This window comes from Pinus tabuliformis, chromosome 7, assembly GCF_031772625.1.
Source record: "Pinus tabuliformis cultivar Carrire ecotype Pingquan chromosome 7, CPIR1, whole genome shotgun sequence".
NCBI classification, from domain to species: domain Eukaryota; kingdom Viridiplantae; phylum Streptophyta; class Pinopsida; order Pinales; family Pinaceae; genus Pinus; species Pinus tabuliformis.
Window position 1 is genome coordinate 1,247,873,758 of NC_142293.1, and position 18,438 is coordinate 1,247,892,195.

The 18,438-nt window shown below is 34.6% G+C and overlaps 1 protein-coding gene across 1 annotated transcript in view; it reads left to right on the forward strand.

Moving 5' to 3' along the window:
* The first annotated feature begins 16,441 nt into the window (after positions 1-16,441).
* LOC149251894 (uncharacterized) overlaps positions 16,442-18,438 on the forward strand; it is a 305,498-nt gene continuing 303,501 nt past the window's right edge. The window contains exon 1 of the mRNA XM_089459620.1: positions 16,442-16,683. Within this exon, the coding sequence (XP_089315746.1) occupies positions 16,546-16,683 (138 nt within the window). The 5' untranslated portion in view covers positions 16,442-16,545. The remainder of the gene's footprint in view (positions 16,684-18,438) is intronic.

Below are 18,438 nucleotides of genomic sequence, written 5' to 3' on the forward strand. Positions count from 1 at the left end.
AGAAACAAACTTGGTGCTAGAAGTCGTAAGTGTATCTTCCTGGGGTATTCAAACACATCTAAAGCATACCGCCTTTATGATGAAGTAAATAAAAAGTTTGTTTTATCTAGAGATGTCATTTTTCTTGAATCATCCAAATCTGACAGTGTTGTTGAGCGGCAACTTGATCGCTTGGATAGATTCACAAAACCGAAATCATTCCAAGAGTTTGATAATCAGATTCCACATCTTGAAGGGGGGATTCCTATACTAGATCAACATGTGGAATCTTCTTCTGAAGAACAATCTCCCCTGCATGACACTCCAACAACGGATGATGATTTAAGTGATGTAATTGATAGAATTGGGAGACTCAATCTTGATTCAGACCCAACTCAATCAACAGAACAGCCTGGATCATCTCAGAAAGGTCCCCCAAAGTGGCTGACAAAGACACTTGAAAGTGTTCATCCTGATGAAATTGGAAAAACAGGAACCAGAAATACAAACAGACAAGATGGAGGTGATGTAGATAACTCTAATTCACCTGTTGATATGGATGTTACTTATGATTGTGAATTGAACTTGTCTACAGATTTTGAACCAACTTCCTTCAAAGAAGCTGCTTCTCATGATGAATGGAAAGAAGCGATGCAGAAGGAGTATGATGCCCTCATAAAGAATGGCACTTGGAAGCTGGTTGATCCTCCATTTGGAATCAAACCAATTGGCTGCAAGTGGGTCTACAACAACAAGTACAAAGCTGATGGCTCACTTGACAAGCACAAAGCTAGGCTTGTGGCAAAAGGTTTTGCACAGAAGGAAGGGGTCGATTATGAGGAAACTTTTGCTCCCACAGCAAAATGGGCCACCATCCAGACACTCTTTGCACTAGCTGCTCAGAACGGTTGGAAAGTCCATCAAATGGATGTAAAAACTGCATTCTTGAATGGAGATCTAAAAGAGAATGTTTTTATGTCCCAGCCTGAAGGATTTGCTGTGAAAGGACATGAACACAAAGTATGCAAACTTGTTAAGTCCTTGTATGGCCTCAAACAAGCACCACGAGCCTGGTATGAAAAACTAACTGAGCATCTTCTGAAACTCAACTTCAATCATTTTGATCTTGATGATGCAACTTTATTTGTCAAGAAAGTTGGCAAAACAGTTGTATATCTTGTGGTATATGTAGATGATCTTTTAATGACAGGGAACAATGAAAGCTATATTGCATCCATAAAGAAAGAATTAGGAATTTTTTTTGAAATGACTGATTTGGGCTATGTTCATTACTATCTTGGCATTGAAGTAACCCAACATCCAAAGTCCATATTTCTTTCTCAAAAGAAATACATTGGAGATTTGTTATACAGATTTGGCATGACAGAGTGCAATCCCCTTTCTACTCCAATGGAACAAAACTTGAAGCTCACATCTACTGAAGGAAAGGAATTTGAGGATGCAACAAAGTATAGACAGCTTGTAGGAAGTCTCATCTACCTCACTACTACCAGACCAGACATTTCATTTGCTGTTGGAATCCTCTCCAGGTTTATGCAAAGGCCTTGTGAGGGACATTGGTCTACTGCAAAAAGAGTTCTAAGGTACTTGAAGGGAACTCAAGACCTTGGAATCAAGTATACACAGGTGGACGACTTCAACTTGATTGGATACTCTGATTCAGACTTCGATGGAGACAAAGAAACTGGGGTATCTACTTCAGGATATGCTATGAGTCTTGGATCGGGAGCTGTCTCCTGGAGATCACGCAAACAATCAGTACCAGCAGATTCCACAACAGAAGCAGAATATGTGGCAGCAGCTGAAGCAACGAAAGAAATTGTGTGGCTCAGGAAAATTCTTGAAGATTTGCAGGTAAAACAAATACAATCAACTCCACTCATGATTGATAACACCTCTGCAATAAAATTGGCCAAGAACCCAAAGTTCCATGATCGTACTAAGCACATCAATACTAAATATCATCTGATCCGACATCATGTTGAGGCCAAAACAATCCATCTCCGTCATTGTTCCACAAACGAGCAAATTGCAGACATCTTCACCAAAGCGCTTGGAAGAGAAAAGCTTGAAAGATTCAGAACGATGCTTGGACTCACCAACATCCCTTCAGATTAAGGGGGGGAATGTTGACACCTAATCCGAAACGGATGAGGTGAAGCTGGACAGTCATCTAGAAGATGAACTGATCCGTTGTGTATATGTATAAATAAATAATTGTCTAATGAATAAATCCATCAGTTCTGTCTTGCGCTCAATAATTTCTGGAGTTAACCTGGCCTGACAAGATATTTCGTTACTGATTACTCTGACACTATTATGACTGACATTGTTGTTGATCCCTAAGAAGCTTTCATTTTAAAAAAAATTCCATTTTAAAAATTTGATCACGATGTTGTGCAATATGTTAAATAAAAATCTTTTTAATGCATCGAATCAATTGCTAAGATCAATAAAGCATGAAGGATAAGATATTAAAGACTAAAAATGAATTCAAGCACACAGAGACAAAAGATCATCTCATCGAATTTTAAATAAAGTGCAAATAAGATGGAAAAGGAAAAGCTCGAACAATCGACAATGTTGGAAGCGTTTATAAATGAAACTAAGTACCAGTTTATGCCAAAAAAAAATAAGGATTACAATATGGATAACAATTTCACAAAAAGTTGATTCACTACCAAAAAAGAAAAATAAAAATAGATTCAGAAAATTTTCAGGACCATTACATATCCAAAAGCTACTAACTATGAGGGATAGTTAAGGAACATGATTCTATGTTGGTGAGATTGTTGATGGTAGACATTGAAACTCATAGTGTACATGTCTCTTCATATGAGCCAATCTGCCTTCGAAGTGACTTGGTTTTTCCTGTAAATGCTCCTGACCCCTCTGCAAATTTGCTAATTTGTCCTGCATCAGCCACTGGTTGTGTTGAAGATTGTTCATGAATGAGATAATAGCATTGTGGTCATCATGTTTGTTTCTTAGGAGTCATTCCACAACCATTTTGAGATATGCAAGCTCATTACCAATGTTACGTTGATCAAATGCATAATCATTAAAATCAGATCTCTTGACATGGATACGATCTATAGCCTCCCCTTGACTAATGCTTTTGAGGTTACATCGACTTGACTCTACTCATTCACCAATTCCACACCTCACTCTGCTTCATTCACGTGGCATCTTGTTTTTTACCAGAGAATAGAAAATACTCGAATACAATAATGCTATCAACACTGTAAACTAGCGAAAGTTTTTACATTAAACAAAATAACATGTCAACTAATAAGAATGACAACCCACTTAGACTTGCATTGTAATGAACCAAGACCTAGTTGCAAATGAAATTGTTTAAATGAATAGTAACAGACTTCAAAATAAAAGTTACAGAATAACAACTAAGAATAAGAAAAAAATACTAAAATTAGAGCATAGAAACATTTCACCTTAGTTCCTAATCAAATTCGAAAATAACAGAATTAATTTCCATGAATGACATTTATCTATATCTCCCTATTTAATTCGTATGTTATACCCTACGTTAATGTAAATCACCATTGGTTTAGCCGTTGCTTTGCTTTCAATGTAAAATCTTATTTTTCCAATCTTTTCGCAAACCAAAAAATATTTTCTTAATTTCAAAATATTTTCATAACTTAATTTACAGTCTTGTTATTTCCATTTTCGGTTAATGTAAACATTTATTCGTTAAATTGACATTGTATAACAAGGAAAATTTTAAGAACCACCCTAAATTTACATGTATAATAAATGGGCGAATACCCATGATACATAGGAAAAATGGGAGGCAATTTTATCACTAATATAATATATATATATATATATATATATATATATATATATTGGCGAATCTCTCACCAGATTATATTATCTTGTAAAGTCATGGTGAATCTTTCACTGAATTATAAAATCTTGTAAGATCTTGGAAAATCTTTCATTGAATAATAAAACATTATGAAGTCTTGGCGAATGTTTTATTAAAGTATGAAACCATATATGATAATAAGGCATATTCATTAAACTTTAATATACTAACATACATGTTTGGAAAAAAGAAACATAATTTTCACTACCTACAAACAATGTTGCAAGTTTTAGTGGCCATGTTTGTCATGGTACGAGAGATTAATGTTTTCTCTACCACTTTTGTCAAGCTACCACTTTTGCCAAGCTATCAAATTTCTTTCTTATTCCATAGACTCCAGTTGCGAGATTAAAAAAACAAAAAAAAACAAAAACACGTCAAGTTTGTTTACCCCAACATGCCAACAAATAGCAAGCCCCAACTATATAATACAATGAAGTAGTAGGTATCCCAGAGGCCTGAAGGGGATCTAATGGAAAGAAGTGACCATTGTCAGAAGCCTTCCAATCAATACATAAATATATAAATGTAGATTTATTATTATTTAAATTGGAAATATTCAATTAAATAATAAAATTTAATTGTGTCTCTCCCAATCTAAATTTCTTATTAGCATAATTCACTACCTTCATACCATTTTTAACAGCGTTGTATAATGTGGATTAATTTCCTTTTTGGTCCACAATCTCCGCCGTTTAGGACAATATGGTGCAGTGATCCAACCCCTACAGATCATTACGACAACTAAGAATAGCAGAGAAAATGAAAGGTTGTACAAACCAGCATATTTTTCAAACAACTAATCCAAGATCAGTACCTTAACTTTTTCATGAAGATATCATATTGAGAATGTTTGAAAAATGGTGGGAAATCTGGGAAGCGAAGGTGATGCGGAAAGAGTTAAGATTTCATTGTTTTGAATTTTTTTTTGTTAAATTAGAAAAACCAATATTAATGGAGATATCGGTATTTTTTACTAAATTTTGTGAAGTGACTAAATGTAGCTTTAACCATTCACCTTAAGAATTTTTTTTACAATATAATTTCCTAAGTCTATTTAATATCTTCATTATTATAAAAACCAACCTATATCCATCTTAACTCCACATCTACTACTCTTAGAGGGATGAAATCTATTTATCCCTCTAAGCACTTGGTAGACCCGAAATTAAGATGGATCTAAGGTGATAGAATTTCCCCTTTACTACTATTAGTAATTTATAAAAATTAATAAAATTAATAATTGATTTTTATTGATTTTTTTATTTTAACCAAGTTAAAATGTTTAAGTGACATTAAATTACAAGATCCATTTTTACTCTTGATCTACCAAGCCCCGAGAGGGATCAAATATTTTTTCATTCTATGTTAGTTTGCATATGACGATATTTGATCCAGAGTAAAGATGGATCTATGCTAGTTTAATTCCCCCCTTTAAATAGGTTGCATTCCATGTGAATACCATGGATCAATACCATGTGCCATCTTTATTTTTATTAATACTAATATTAAGGTTAATAATGTTTTTTTGCATGGTATTTGGCCCATAGGCTTCCCCTAAATATAACACATTTTTTGAGTGTTCGTAAAAATAAGGTGTCTTATGGAGTAAATATAAAAAATGTTTTATTTATTTACCATACCTTTCGTTTATTTATATTTTTATTAATTTACCATATCTTTTTTATAAATATGGTATTTGGCCCATAGGATTCAATTAAATAAAACCTCTTTTTTGAGCCTTCTTAAATAGAAAGAGGGTTATGGACTAAATATAGAAAGAGGTTTTATTTATTTACCATACCTCCACTTTATTTATATTTTTATTTATTTACACACTTGCGTGTTCATAAATATAAGGTGACATATGGAGTAAATATAAAAAAATGTTTTATTTATTTACCATACCTCTAGTTTATTTATATTTTTATTAATTTACCATACCTCTTTTCTAAATATGGTATTTGGCCCATAGGATTCACTTAAATGAAACCTAGTTTTTGAGCCTTTTTACATAGAAAGAGGATTATGGACTAAATATAAAAAGAGGTTTTATTTATTTACCAAACCTCTAGTTTATTTGTATTTTTATTTATTTACCATACCTTTGGAGTAGGTATAAAAAGAGCTTTTATTTATTTACCATACCTCCACTGTATTTATATTTTTATTTATAACTATCATAAATACATTTTCTTGAAAATGAGGGCGAATGAAAGATTGTAACTCCCAATTTCAAGGGCTAAATTTACTTTTTTTACCCTCTCCCTTAAAATAAGGTGGGCTAACCTCCATACCTAATTTTAATATAAAATAAATTGAGGCGATTTGTAACAATGTACTATGATACAAAATATTCGCCCAATAAAAATATAAAACCCCTTAATTTAGCCGAAGGGCGAAAATTTTCCCCTAAAATTTTCGATGTTGTATAATGATTATTGTTTTTTAACAAATCGATCAATATTATAAAATAGTATTTTCAACATTTATTTAGAAAATGTGTGCTTAAACATTGCTCCACAACTAGTTTCCATTTTAGCAGAGTAGAGGGATGCACATAAAGCAATATGCGTGGTAAAATCCGTGTTCATTCTTTTTTACACTTTTGTATACATTGCCCTTCACATACCAACTTTCTGGAGCGTAGATTACTGAATATTAAAAAGTTAATTAAGGATAATAATGAAATCATTATGCCTCACATTAAAGCATTGCACAATTCACGTTCTATTGTTAATAACAAAATTAGTAAATGATAACTAGAATACATGCAATAAGAACAAAGTCCATAATTCATGCAATTTGGACAAATAAAAGTAGATGCTTTATTATATTCAGTGTGATTTTGTCTAAGTATGGTTACATTGTCTAGCTATGTGATTTTGACTAGAGGTATCTATTACTGTTTCTTCTTACTCTAGACTTGAATTCGCATAAGCTCTAAACATATAATGATTTTACCATTACTCTGCTACAAATGCTTATGATCTTAATAGTACCTACCATTAATATCTGAAAGTATATATGTTAATCATAGAATTAAATATTAATTAGGTTTTTACAATGTCTTGATTATATATCGATTCACCAAATATCTGACAAAAATACTATTTTATGATATCTAATTACGTGCCGATTCACCAAATAAATGACGAAAAGATGATTTTATAATATCGATAAATACATTTTTCTTGATATGTGTACGACTAATAATCATTATACATATGCAGATTGCGAAGATGTGGAGTAAGCTTTCATTGTGCAAAAGAAATATGCAAAATAGAAATGTAAGAAGAAGATGCACACATCATTTCAATTTTCTATGAGGAATACTAGCTGTGGAAACCTGTGCATATACTTGAATTCACTGAATAAATGCCAAAAATATTATTTTATAGTATCGATAGATACAATTTTATTGATATGTTTGCAGCCAACAATCATCACATAATGCATCAGAGTAAATGTTATTAAGAATTTGATCGATAACGTGATTGTGTATCGCTTTGTTGAATAGATATTAATAGCAATGCTAAGCATTAATTAATACTTGATACTAAGTGTGAATTTGTCTGCAGCGTAATCAGTATCCGTCACTCAAAGTTTCTGTATTTTTGCAAACCTTTCCGTCTCGACACAATTTTTGCATATATGGTTGCGCTACACACTTGTCCTTTCTCATATGCTCTAGTACTATATGATTTTAACAATTTGTGTGTTACTTGTTAACATTATTGAAAAATGCAACAAGAAATTCTCAATTTGATTTTGCCTTGATTAAATTGAGAAAATTTGAATTTCCACATCAACAAACAACTTGGATGCAGTTAACTTATGTGACATGGCTTATGTCACTCAGTTTACTCAGTAAATTTGAGTTGGAGGAGTTAGAGTTCAATTAGGCATGTGTGATTGCTAATTTGTAGTAATCAAGGTCAGTTATCTCAAGTTGTTTTCATTTAAACTAGTGGAAGTTCAATTGTGCAGTGAGACTTCAGTCAAACTTAGTGATCATCCAGTTAACTGATCAATCAGTACAAAATAGCTAGTGCATGCAGAGAATTCGAGTTCCCCAACTGTGGTGGAGATTTCAAGGCAGTGTAACATCAATTGTAGACTAGTCTTGAGTGTACAAGTGTTGCATGTAGTCAGATGATCAACCTTGGGAATTGCGCAATCCATTTTGGAGAAATTCCTAAATAATAGGGGCCTAATTTCTCAAGGAATTGCGCAAGGAAATAGGGGCTCAAGCAGAGGCATAAATTGACTAAGTCTGGGTCAGAGCTTCTCAGTGAGTAGAGAGATAGGTTATTCACTTGCAGGTTGTGCTCAATTGAGCAAATCAATTGCAATACATCTCTATGCATCGTATTAATGCAAGCAGGAATTGGGGTTTTTAGTAGATTACTTTCCCCAGGAAAAATAATGTGCGCATGTGTGTCATTTCTTATTGTATGTTTGATATTTTTGTTCTAAATTGTGAATTAACTTCCGCAGAGCAGTCGAGTAGGTTTGTGTTTTGTGATTTTAATTAAAACTTCATGAGCAATTGCAAATCTATACCATAATTTCTACAATTATTAGAATGATTACGTAATATAATATGTTATAAACGCTAATGTTTACTGGTAATCTTTGCTTCCACACTAGTTCTTTGATTAATAAATAGACACAGCCTTAATAACGCACTCTATTTAGTGCATTTGATAATGTTAAAAACCTTATAATCATTTAAAAACAAGTATGGAAGGTGTGTGGGAAAACTATGTAGAGGGAGAATGCATGCAAAAGTACGGAACATTACGACAGAACAATTCAGAATACGAAGATACATGTTATTTAGTATTAAGATATTAACAATATTATATAATAATAATGATGCAGGAAAACTATGCGGACAGATAATCACGTAGAAGTGGGAACATTGTCATACACTTGTATTTATTATTAAAAAAATTCATCTAATATTGGACAATCCATTGTGCACAGAGTTTTGTGTAGACAAATTTTATTGTGTGGGGTTTTCGCTGCACTATGCACAACCTTTAATCAATTAATTAGCAGTAATTATTTAGTATTAAAATACTACTAATAATTTATATAATAATGATGTGGAAAAACTATGCAGAGAGAGAATGCATCCAGAAGTGCAGAAATTCACAACACACTCGTATTTGTTATTAACAAATGCTTGCGCGTAGAGCTTGCTTTGATGACTGAATTGTTAAATGTTTTTTATGTGTTTATAACATGCCTTGGCCGCTTTGATGTGGAGTTTGTACATGCGGAAGTACGAAATATTGCAACATAAAAATTTAGAATACGAAGATACAAATTATTGAGTACTAAAAGATTACCAATATTATATAATAATAATGATCTGAGAGAACTATGGGAACATAGAATGCATGCAGAAAATCGTTGCACACTTGCATTTTTTATTAACAAATTTCTACTAATGTTGGACAATTCATTATGCAAAGAGTTTTGTGCGGAGAGTTTTCATTATGCAGAGAGCTTTCACTATGCGAAGAAGATTGTGCGGAGTTTTCTCCGCACTCCACACAACCTTTAATCAATTAATTAGTAGTGTCCAGAATACAAAGATATGGATTATTTAGCATTAAAATATTACCAATAATAATGATGCAGAAGATTTGTGCCAAGATAAATGCATGCAGAAGTGCAAAACATCACAACACACTTGTATTTGTTATTAACAAATTTCATCTTAATGTTGGACAATTCATTATGTGGAGAGTTTTGTATAGAGAGCTTTCATTATGCAGAGTTTTCTCCGCACTCAACAAAACCTTTAATCAATTAATTAGCAGTATTCATAATACAAAGATATGGATTATTTAGTATTAAAATATTTCTACTAATATATAATAAGATTGATGCGAAAGAACTGTGCAGAGAGAGAATGCATGCGAAAGTGCAGAAAATATCACTACTTGTATTTGTTATTAACAAATGCTTGTGTGAAGAACTTTCATTATGTAAAGAGCTTTCACTGTGGCTTGACCACTTTGATGACTGATTTGTTAAATGTTTTTTGCATGTTTATAATAAGCTTTGGCCACTTTGATGCGAAGTTTGTACATGCGGAAGTACGAAATATTGAGGCAAAATTATTCAAAATACGAAGATACAGATTATCTAGTATTAAAATATCACCAATATTATAATAATAATGATGTAAGAAAATTGTGAGGACGGAGAATGCATATTAAACTCGCCGCACACTTATATTTTTTATTAACAAATTTCATTTAATGTTGGACAATTTATTGTGCAAAGAGTTTTTCTGAAATGAAATGATATTTTAAGGTCTACGAGACTAAAAATAGTCTATGAGGCCATTAGTTCCCTATTTTTCACTTTTTGCAATTCAATCCTTTTTTCTATTCAAATTGATGATGAGCGGGCCCAACCTTCCAATAATCCCCTCGCTAAAAAGACAATGCTAAGAAACTGATTAACATGTTCTCATAACTTTCTCTGATGTTTTTGAATGCATCACATTCCAAAATGAAGTTCTTTTCCGATTCCACAGCCCCAGGTGTGAAAAATGTACACACCTGTTCTTCCCAAGCTTCTTTACGCCTTTTCCACCATCCTGTTTCACACCGAAGTTGATGTGAATTGGTGATTAATTGAGCAATAAGAACCTTTTCCCTCCATGAAATGTTAGCTCCAATGAACTCTTTTTGTTGTAGATCACACGTAGGGTTGAATTCCTCAATGTAAGATTCCTTCTTTCTACCCAACTCTTTTCCCCATACCTTTTTATGAAACTTCTCCATAACAAAATCCTTTAGCTCCTTGCTATTTGTGGAACGGGCATTAAGGTAGACATTCCATTTTTGCATCCATGTGTAGTTTTGTTTCATCCATGTTTTCCTTCTTTCACTCATGCCTCCATTGAAGATAACATTAGGCCATCTACCTACTCTCATTTGCTCAATTTTTTTTAGATATCTTATGAGTCGCACCATAACAATTGCTTCAATGGGAGTTGCTTCTGTTTCACTCAACATTATCTTATAAGCTACTGAACTTTTTATTTTGAACGTGCTCATGATCAAACGCTTTTGGATTTTCTAAAATTGTTTCCATTTTGAGACGAGAGTGCTACTAGCCCAAAAATCACACCCATATAGCATCATTGGACAAACTAGGAGTCCAAAAAACACTTTAATCATTTTCCAATCCCATAACTTTGCCTCTCTACATATGTTTTGAAGAGCATATAATGCTTTCCACCCTCCTAAAATTCTCTTCTTTCTGTAGTCCTCCCAATTGAATTTGTTGTTGAAATCAATCCCAGGGTACTTGTACTCATTTACTTCTTCAAGAATGTTATCTTCAAAGAAGAACGTATGTTGGCTCTGCTTCCTTTTATTAGAAAAATTCATTATTTTGGTCTTGCTAGTATTGACTTGCATCCCCACTGCTCTATAAAAATTCTCAAGGGCATATAAGTGCATTTTAAATCTATGGGCCAATTTAGAAATTGATACAATATCATCAGCATATAAAAGAAGCTTGATCACAAATTCCCCCAACCGAACACCATCTCCACCTTGCAGATTTAGCCACTCTTCCAATTTATCAATATATAGACCAAAAAGAGTAGGGGATAAAGGGAAACCTTGCTTGACTCCAATGTCACTTCTAAAGCTTTCTGAAATAACTGTTGAGGTTCTAATTTTGACTTTCACTTCTTCATAAAGTCCATGGACAACAACTCTATAATGCACAACAATTTCAAGTTCTTCCATTCTACGCCACAACTTATCCCTAGGGACTGTGTCAAATGCTTTTTTGAAGTCAACAAAGCAGCAAAATACTTCTTCTTTGTCCTCCCAAACCTTTTCAACAATGTGTCTCAACGTGATGCCATGGTCCATTGTAGAATGCTTCAGCCTAAAACTCGCTTGTCCTCTCGCCCTCTTTTATTTTACTTATGCCCACTTACTAATTCTACCTTCTACCATGCTGCCGAAAGGCTTTGCAAACAAAGGATTGATCATAATTGTTCTATAGTTGGATGGATTATTAACGTTTCCACTTTTAAAAAGGGGTATTGTTAGGCTAGTTGTCTAGTCTCTTGAGAATCCTTGCTGAATGATGTTGTTGAATATTTCCATGATGTGTGGTGCAAGAGCGTTCATTCCCCATTTTAGATACTCTGCTTGATGTTCAACCAAGTCATTTTCCTTTCCTATTTTCAGCTTCTTAATTCCCTTCTCCACCTCCTGTAATGTGAAGAGCTTTGAATTTGTGTTCATCCTAGGGGGGGACTCCGCCTCAAATTCTTTTTCATAGAGTTGTCTTGCATATTCAAACCATTGATTGGATGTAATATTATTTTCAATTTGTTTCTTCCTTGGTTGCAGTTCTTGCCAGAAAAACTTTGGATTATTCTTGCTTAAATATATTAACTCTTCTCTCCTCGTTTGCATGCAGTCATCTTTTTTCCTTTTTAGTATCTGCTTATATAATTTTACATTCATCTTCTCCTTTCCTGCCTTTTTCAAGGTTCTCCTTGCCATTTTTCATTCCTCATCAAACCAAGCATTTACATGAAAACAATTTGATTCTGATTTCATATTTTTTTTTCCCTTTTGCACTTCTCAAGTGCACTTCGAATTATATTTGTTAACTCATGATTGTTGAAGTTTTTGAAACCAATTTTCTCCCAAATTAATCTCTCTAACATTGCCTCGAAGATAGTACAATTTTCTTGTGTTAGAAGAATTTTTCCCCTTGATAGTGATTGTAGAGAGCATTGGGTTTTCCTCCTATGTTGCCTTTCTTCTAACCATGATAACCTTATATAAATTGGGTTATGGTATGATTTTAAGTCCCAAATATGCTCTCCAATATTAACTTTGTCTATCTTTTCTATTAAGCTTTGTGAACACATCACATAGTCAACGACACTTGCCCCACTGTATGTGTTGCAAGTAAAGTTCCCAGACCTTTTCCATCTATCTAGACCATTGCAAATAATCAAGTTGAAAGCCCCACACAGTGTAAGCAACTGCTCTCCAAAATGATTGCTAACTTTGTCATCTTCTGAACACGTCACTCCTTGGGGATTCTCCTCTTCAGTGAGCCAAACAGGATTGTTATCCTCTTTGCAACAAAGAATGCTAGCTTGATTATTTGTTGTTCTAGCATTGAAATCTCCCACTAAAAGAACTTTTCCCTGTTGAGAGTACACGACAATATCTTGTTTTAAAGTTGCATACAGATCCTTGTTGTCAAGCCCCTTATTTTTGTAAGTTTTTGAGACTTGAGGGGAAAAATAGCATGCTGCAATTTTTATGTGATTCTCATTCTCTGATATTTTCAACCATAAATATTGTTTATTTGCATCTTCTTTAATTAACTGAATGTGACAGCCTTCTTTTTCTTTCACTAAAACTAGTATTCCCCCATACCCTTTGCCATTTTCTGCTACCTTGTTCCAAACTGCCAACTTCAAATAACCGTCAAACAAAGGAGTTTTGCAACCATCATGCTCATGGGTTTCCGTGGGAAAAATTATGTCTCTACCTTTCACAATAGGCCCTAACCCAGGTCCCCTCCTCCAAGGGTAACCTCTACAATTCCAACAAACTAAACTTAGGTAGACCTGGGTAGGATTTGACTGCTACGCAGTTTGGCACATAAGACTCAAATTTGAGTCTTCATCCCTTTTCGTCCATGCTGCCCTTGTTGTTTTTGTTTCTATTATTGAATTCTCTGTTTTTTTTTACTACCAGCTTGCTGCCCTGATTTTCCTGGAGGCCCAAACGCTGCAATAACGACTTTCCCATTGTAGAACCATGCCCTTTTCCCTTCATTTCTTGCTGTTCTAATTTTCTCCACTTCATCTCTTCTCTCCTCTAGTTGTTTTTTGGTTAAATCTTCATCGAGGAAGAAGTGTGAGCCTTTCAAGAGTTTCTTTTTGCCCAAAAGATGTCGTTTGTCTTGTACGCTTGCCATGGTGACTTTTATGGGTCGAGGCCTCTCTTCACATATCCTCCCAACCCTTCTTGCTTGGAAAATTTTCCCTTTCCAATGTAGTTTCTCTTTCAAAAAGTCTCTTGTCAAATTGACAGTACTTTCATTCTTCCCATAATCTCTTATTCCCCTGATAATAAAGTTTGTTTTCCTGTCCTGTCTTTCTTTGTGTTCTATTTCCTGTGCTCTACGAGCACTTGCATCTTCTTTTTCCTTTGTCTTTATGTAACCATTGGCATCTTCAGCTCTAGCTTTGATTTCTTTTGGACTATCTTTCCCATTGTTCATTTTTTCCTTCTCTTTTAAAATGTCTATTTGCTGAAATACCTGTGTATCTACCTAAGTTTGTTTAGAAATTATCACATCCCTGTTTGTTGTTATTAATCTTTTCATGCTTTACTACGTTATCTTCATGCTTTTCCATTTTTGTTTTCCTGTCTCTAGTGCCTCTTGTAACATTGTTACTTGTTCTTTTAAAATTCCATTACCTTCCATTAGACATCGGTTTGCAAGTGTGATCTCTGAAATTTTGCGGTCCCTTTCCTATTCTCTAGCTTCCAAAATCTCCAACCTTGTCCTCGCCTTCATCAGTTCTTGGACATATAGATCTGATGACCAAGTAAGAGGTGTAGATGTGGGACTGTAAATGATTGATTCTTCTTTATTTTCTGTCTCTTGATCAGTTTTCTTCTCATTTGTCCCCATTTAAGGCGAGCAAGCCTACACCTTAAAATGCCCTCATATTGCTTTGTGTTTATCCAAATCCACTTTCCTGTTTTGTTTGTTGAAGCAATTTTGACTTGACCCAAATGATTTGTTTCCACAAAATCTGAAATTTCCTTGCTCTTTACGCCTTGGCTCTTCTGAGCATTTTCCATGTTCTAAGCGTTTACCTTGCACCGATTGATTCCAAATTGTTTAGAGTGCTGTTAGCATGTCATGAGGAGTTCTACTCTGTGCAAGTTTGAATAGCTGCCCCTCCAATCAGTCTGTCCTATCTGTCTGTCGTAGTGACAAACAAGTGGTTCTATCACTTTCTTCGACCACCATATTGCTTTCTTTGACCACGAATGCTCTGATAAACCCACAAGCACGCCGCAGATGTGTTTCTGTCCAGAAAAAAGCCTCGCCCAGTTCGACAGGAACACCGATACAAAGCAGTGTCAACTCTACCTTATGGATTTCTTATCATTATATTTATGGTCAAACTTCATTTCCTTAACCCACCTTCACTTAATTTCAAGAATTTTTATTATGCAAAGAATTTTGTGAGATTTCATTGTATAGTGTTTTCTCTTAATCAATTAAAATATAAATTGTTTAATATTAAAATATTACTAATAATATACGGAGTCAAACTTCATTTCCTTAACCCACCTTCACCTAATTTCTAGAATTTTTATCATGCAAAGAATTTTGTGAGATTTCATTGTGTAGTGTTTTCTCTTAATCAATTAAGATATAGATTATTTAATATTAAAATATTACTAATAATATATAATAATAATACCGAAAAACTGTGCTAAAAGATAATGTGTGCTGAAAGATAATCTATGCGAAAGGCGGAAAATCACCACACACTTGTATTTATTATGAACAAATATTTATACAGAGAATTTTCATTATGCAAAATATTTTGGTTAAAAAACCAAAATTAATTAATTAATTAATAGTATATACCCGGGCAAAATATTTTGGTTAAAAAACATAATTAATTAATTAATTAATAGTATACCCGGCACTATGCTGCATTGCATATATTTCCATTAATTTTTAAATGCAATTTACACGGCAAAACAACTACTAATTCAATTTTTAGAACATCAGAGTAATTTAATTTTACATTTAATTTATTTATTTTATATAAAATTCTCATATAAAATGACTGTTCCATGCTGCCTTTACACCCGGCCTGGGCTGCATAGCGAAGTCTTTGCCGTCATATAAGCCATTGTGTGTGCATCTTCAGCACCTCGACGCCGGCATAACACACCGTCACATATGGAGTCCTGGGTGGGTTAGTGACACTGAGCACGTGACACTATGCAAGATGTGAGCTTAATGGTAATGGAATCCTGGCTTGATAGGGACCCGGTGATATCTAACGCAGTTGTCTATAACGCGACTTTTTGAAAGTTTTTCTGGCGGATTTTTTCGGTCGAAATCTGGCAGGAATTTATTGGAATCGCAAGTTTGATAGCTAGTTTCTGCACAATGAAAGAGTCCCGGGGATTTTTCAGGGTGCTGAATCCAAATATGCAGTTAAAAAACCATTTTAACTGCAACAAATCAAGATTTAACCTCAATTTCTTCCGCCGGATTCCGTCACCGAAATCTCCAAAAAAATTCCGTCACCGAAATCTCCAAAAAATCGCATTATAGACAACTCCATATCTAACACACGACGCTAACACACGACGCCATGCAAGACTTGAGTGGAATGGGTCCCAAATGTGCGGGGGGACCTTGGCGAGCGATGCCGGTGCGATGGACTGTCACATAGGGAGAGTCCTGGTCTGATACACCATGCAAGACGTAAGCCGGAAGTTCCCAACATTATAAAATGTGCAGGGATAGGCTTGGCGAGTTACTGGATGGAAATTTGCTTGTTGACTCAGTAAGAAAGAAAGATGGGTTGGACATCAGGCTTCCTGGGTTTCGAACACGGTATCGTGCAAGCACCATTGGGGCCGGATATCTCTGGACCTGAACTTGTCGCTGCAGTCGCCAATGCCGGCGCAATCGGCCTTCTTCGAGCCCCAGATTGGGTACGTTTATTCCTTTTTCACATATTTTTAATTCAATTATAGCTTGTTTTACTGATAAGGCAAGTAAATGCAAGTACGGTTTTACAGTCACACTGATTTTTTAATTCAATTATAGCTTGTTTTACTGATAAGGCAAGTAAATGCAAGTACGGTTTTACAGTCACACTGATGGATTAAGCTCAATTCCTCTACTGTCGAATCCATAAATTTGGGTTCTTGTAACTACAATACTTGAACTTCAAAGCAATTCTAGGAAGTTTCAAGTGAAAATAAATTTGAACTGAATTTGTATTTCCAAGCCCAAAGTAGCTTATCATCAGCTTCAACCATAATCTTGAAATCCACAAAATCTACATCGACAAAAATATCGCGTAGTCGAAGGAGGTAACGTTCTGGCCTAGAAGATAATGGAAATTTCGCCACGATTCTGATAAAATCCCAGAGAAATTTCGCCACGATTCTGATAAAATCCCAGAGAAATTTCGCCATGATTCTGATAAAATGCAAGAAATTTTTTGGAAATCCACGTTAAAATTTTGGGTGCCAAGAGTTTTTGATATTGGCAAATCTATTTTCACCATTAAAAAAATGATTTAAACCCTTCTTAATTAATTAAAAAAATAAAAAAACAAAACAAAATTCCAACCATAAATGGCCTGTCCAGCGAAATTGTTGCCTTTGTAGACCAGCCCAAAATATTATTACTTCAATTTCACTTAGACTATCTTTCCGGTGTAAATTGGCATTAAGTTGAGGAAAATATTGGCTAATTTCTCTCCTGCTCTGCGTTCTCTTAGTAAATCTTGTTAGAGTGTGGACTGCTTAGCTCTGCCTCAGAAAAGTAGAGTGGATCTGATTAACTAATCTCTGCCAGATTAAATTGAAGTTGTGATCGAAACCTTCTTTAAAATTAGTTGGCGCTTGCTTTAGGAAAACCTTTAGATCAACCCAATTCATTCTGATTTTATGGATTTACCCTGAACAAAGTTCGTTAACAGATCACAGTGCCACGGATGTAAAGAGTGTTTTGTTCCAAAACTTGAATCCGGTAATCTCTTCGTGTTTTTTTTGGTTTAAATAAAAATCTGGAAACTGAAAGTGCTAACAGCAGCAGCAACATGACAGCAATAATGATTGTATCGGCAACACTAGATTCAGTGATAACATAAGACAATTCCGGCAATTTACCAACAGTAAATCTGATACCAGATTTTAACAGCACTAACAGTAGGAGAAAGCAACAGTAACGACAAATAGCAACACTGGGTTCGTATGGAACCGGTCGAACCGACTAGATTGGGCAAGTGCCGATCTAGACCGACTTTCATTTGGCTGGTTACCAGTTTTTCAGCCTGGTCTTCGGTCCGGTCTTGGTCTGACCTTCGACCGGTTCCGGTTTCGCGAACATCGAGATTCTCAATCGTATGCATCTTTTTGGAAGCATTGCAATTGTGTCCCTTGGGCCAAGTCTTTTGCAAATGTAGCAGAGCCCCTTTGAATGTGGATCATAAAAAACATAAGGGTCTAAAACTTTGGCTTTCTTTGGCTTTTGATTGGCTAATATTCAACTGGAGAGGAGTTGGTTTTCTCATAAACTTTAGAGTCGAATGCTGCAGCTAAACTAGTTTTAAATTGTTTCTGAATAGGCCTTTGCCTATTGAATAGTCTCGTTCAAGGTACTATGCTTCACAGCCTTAGCATACCCCTTGATGTACCCTTTCAATCCATCGATATACATAGCAATCACATGCCTAT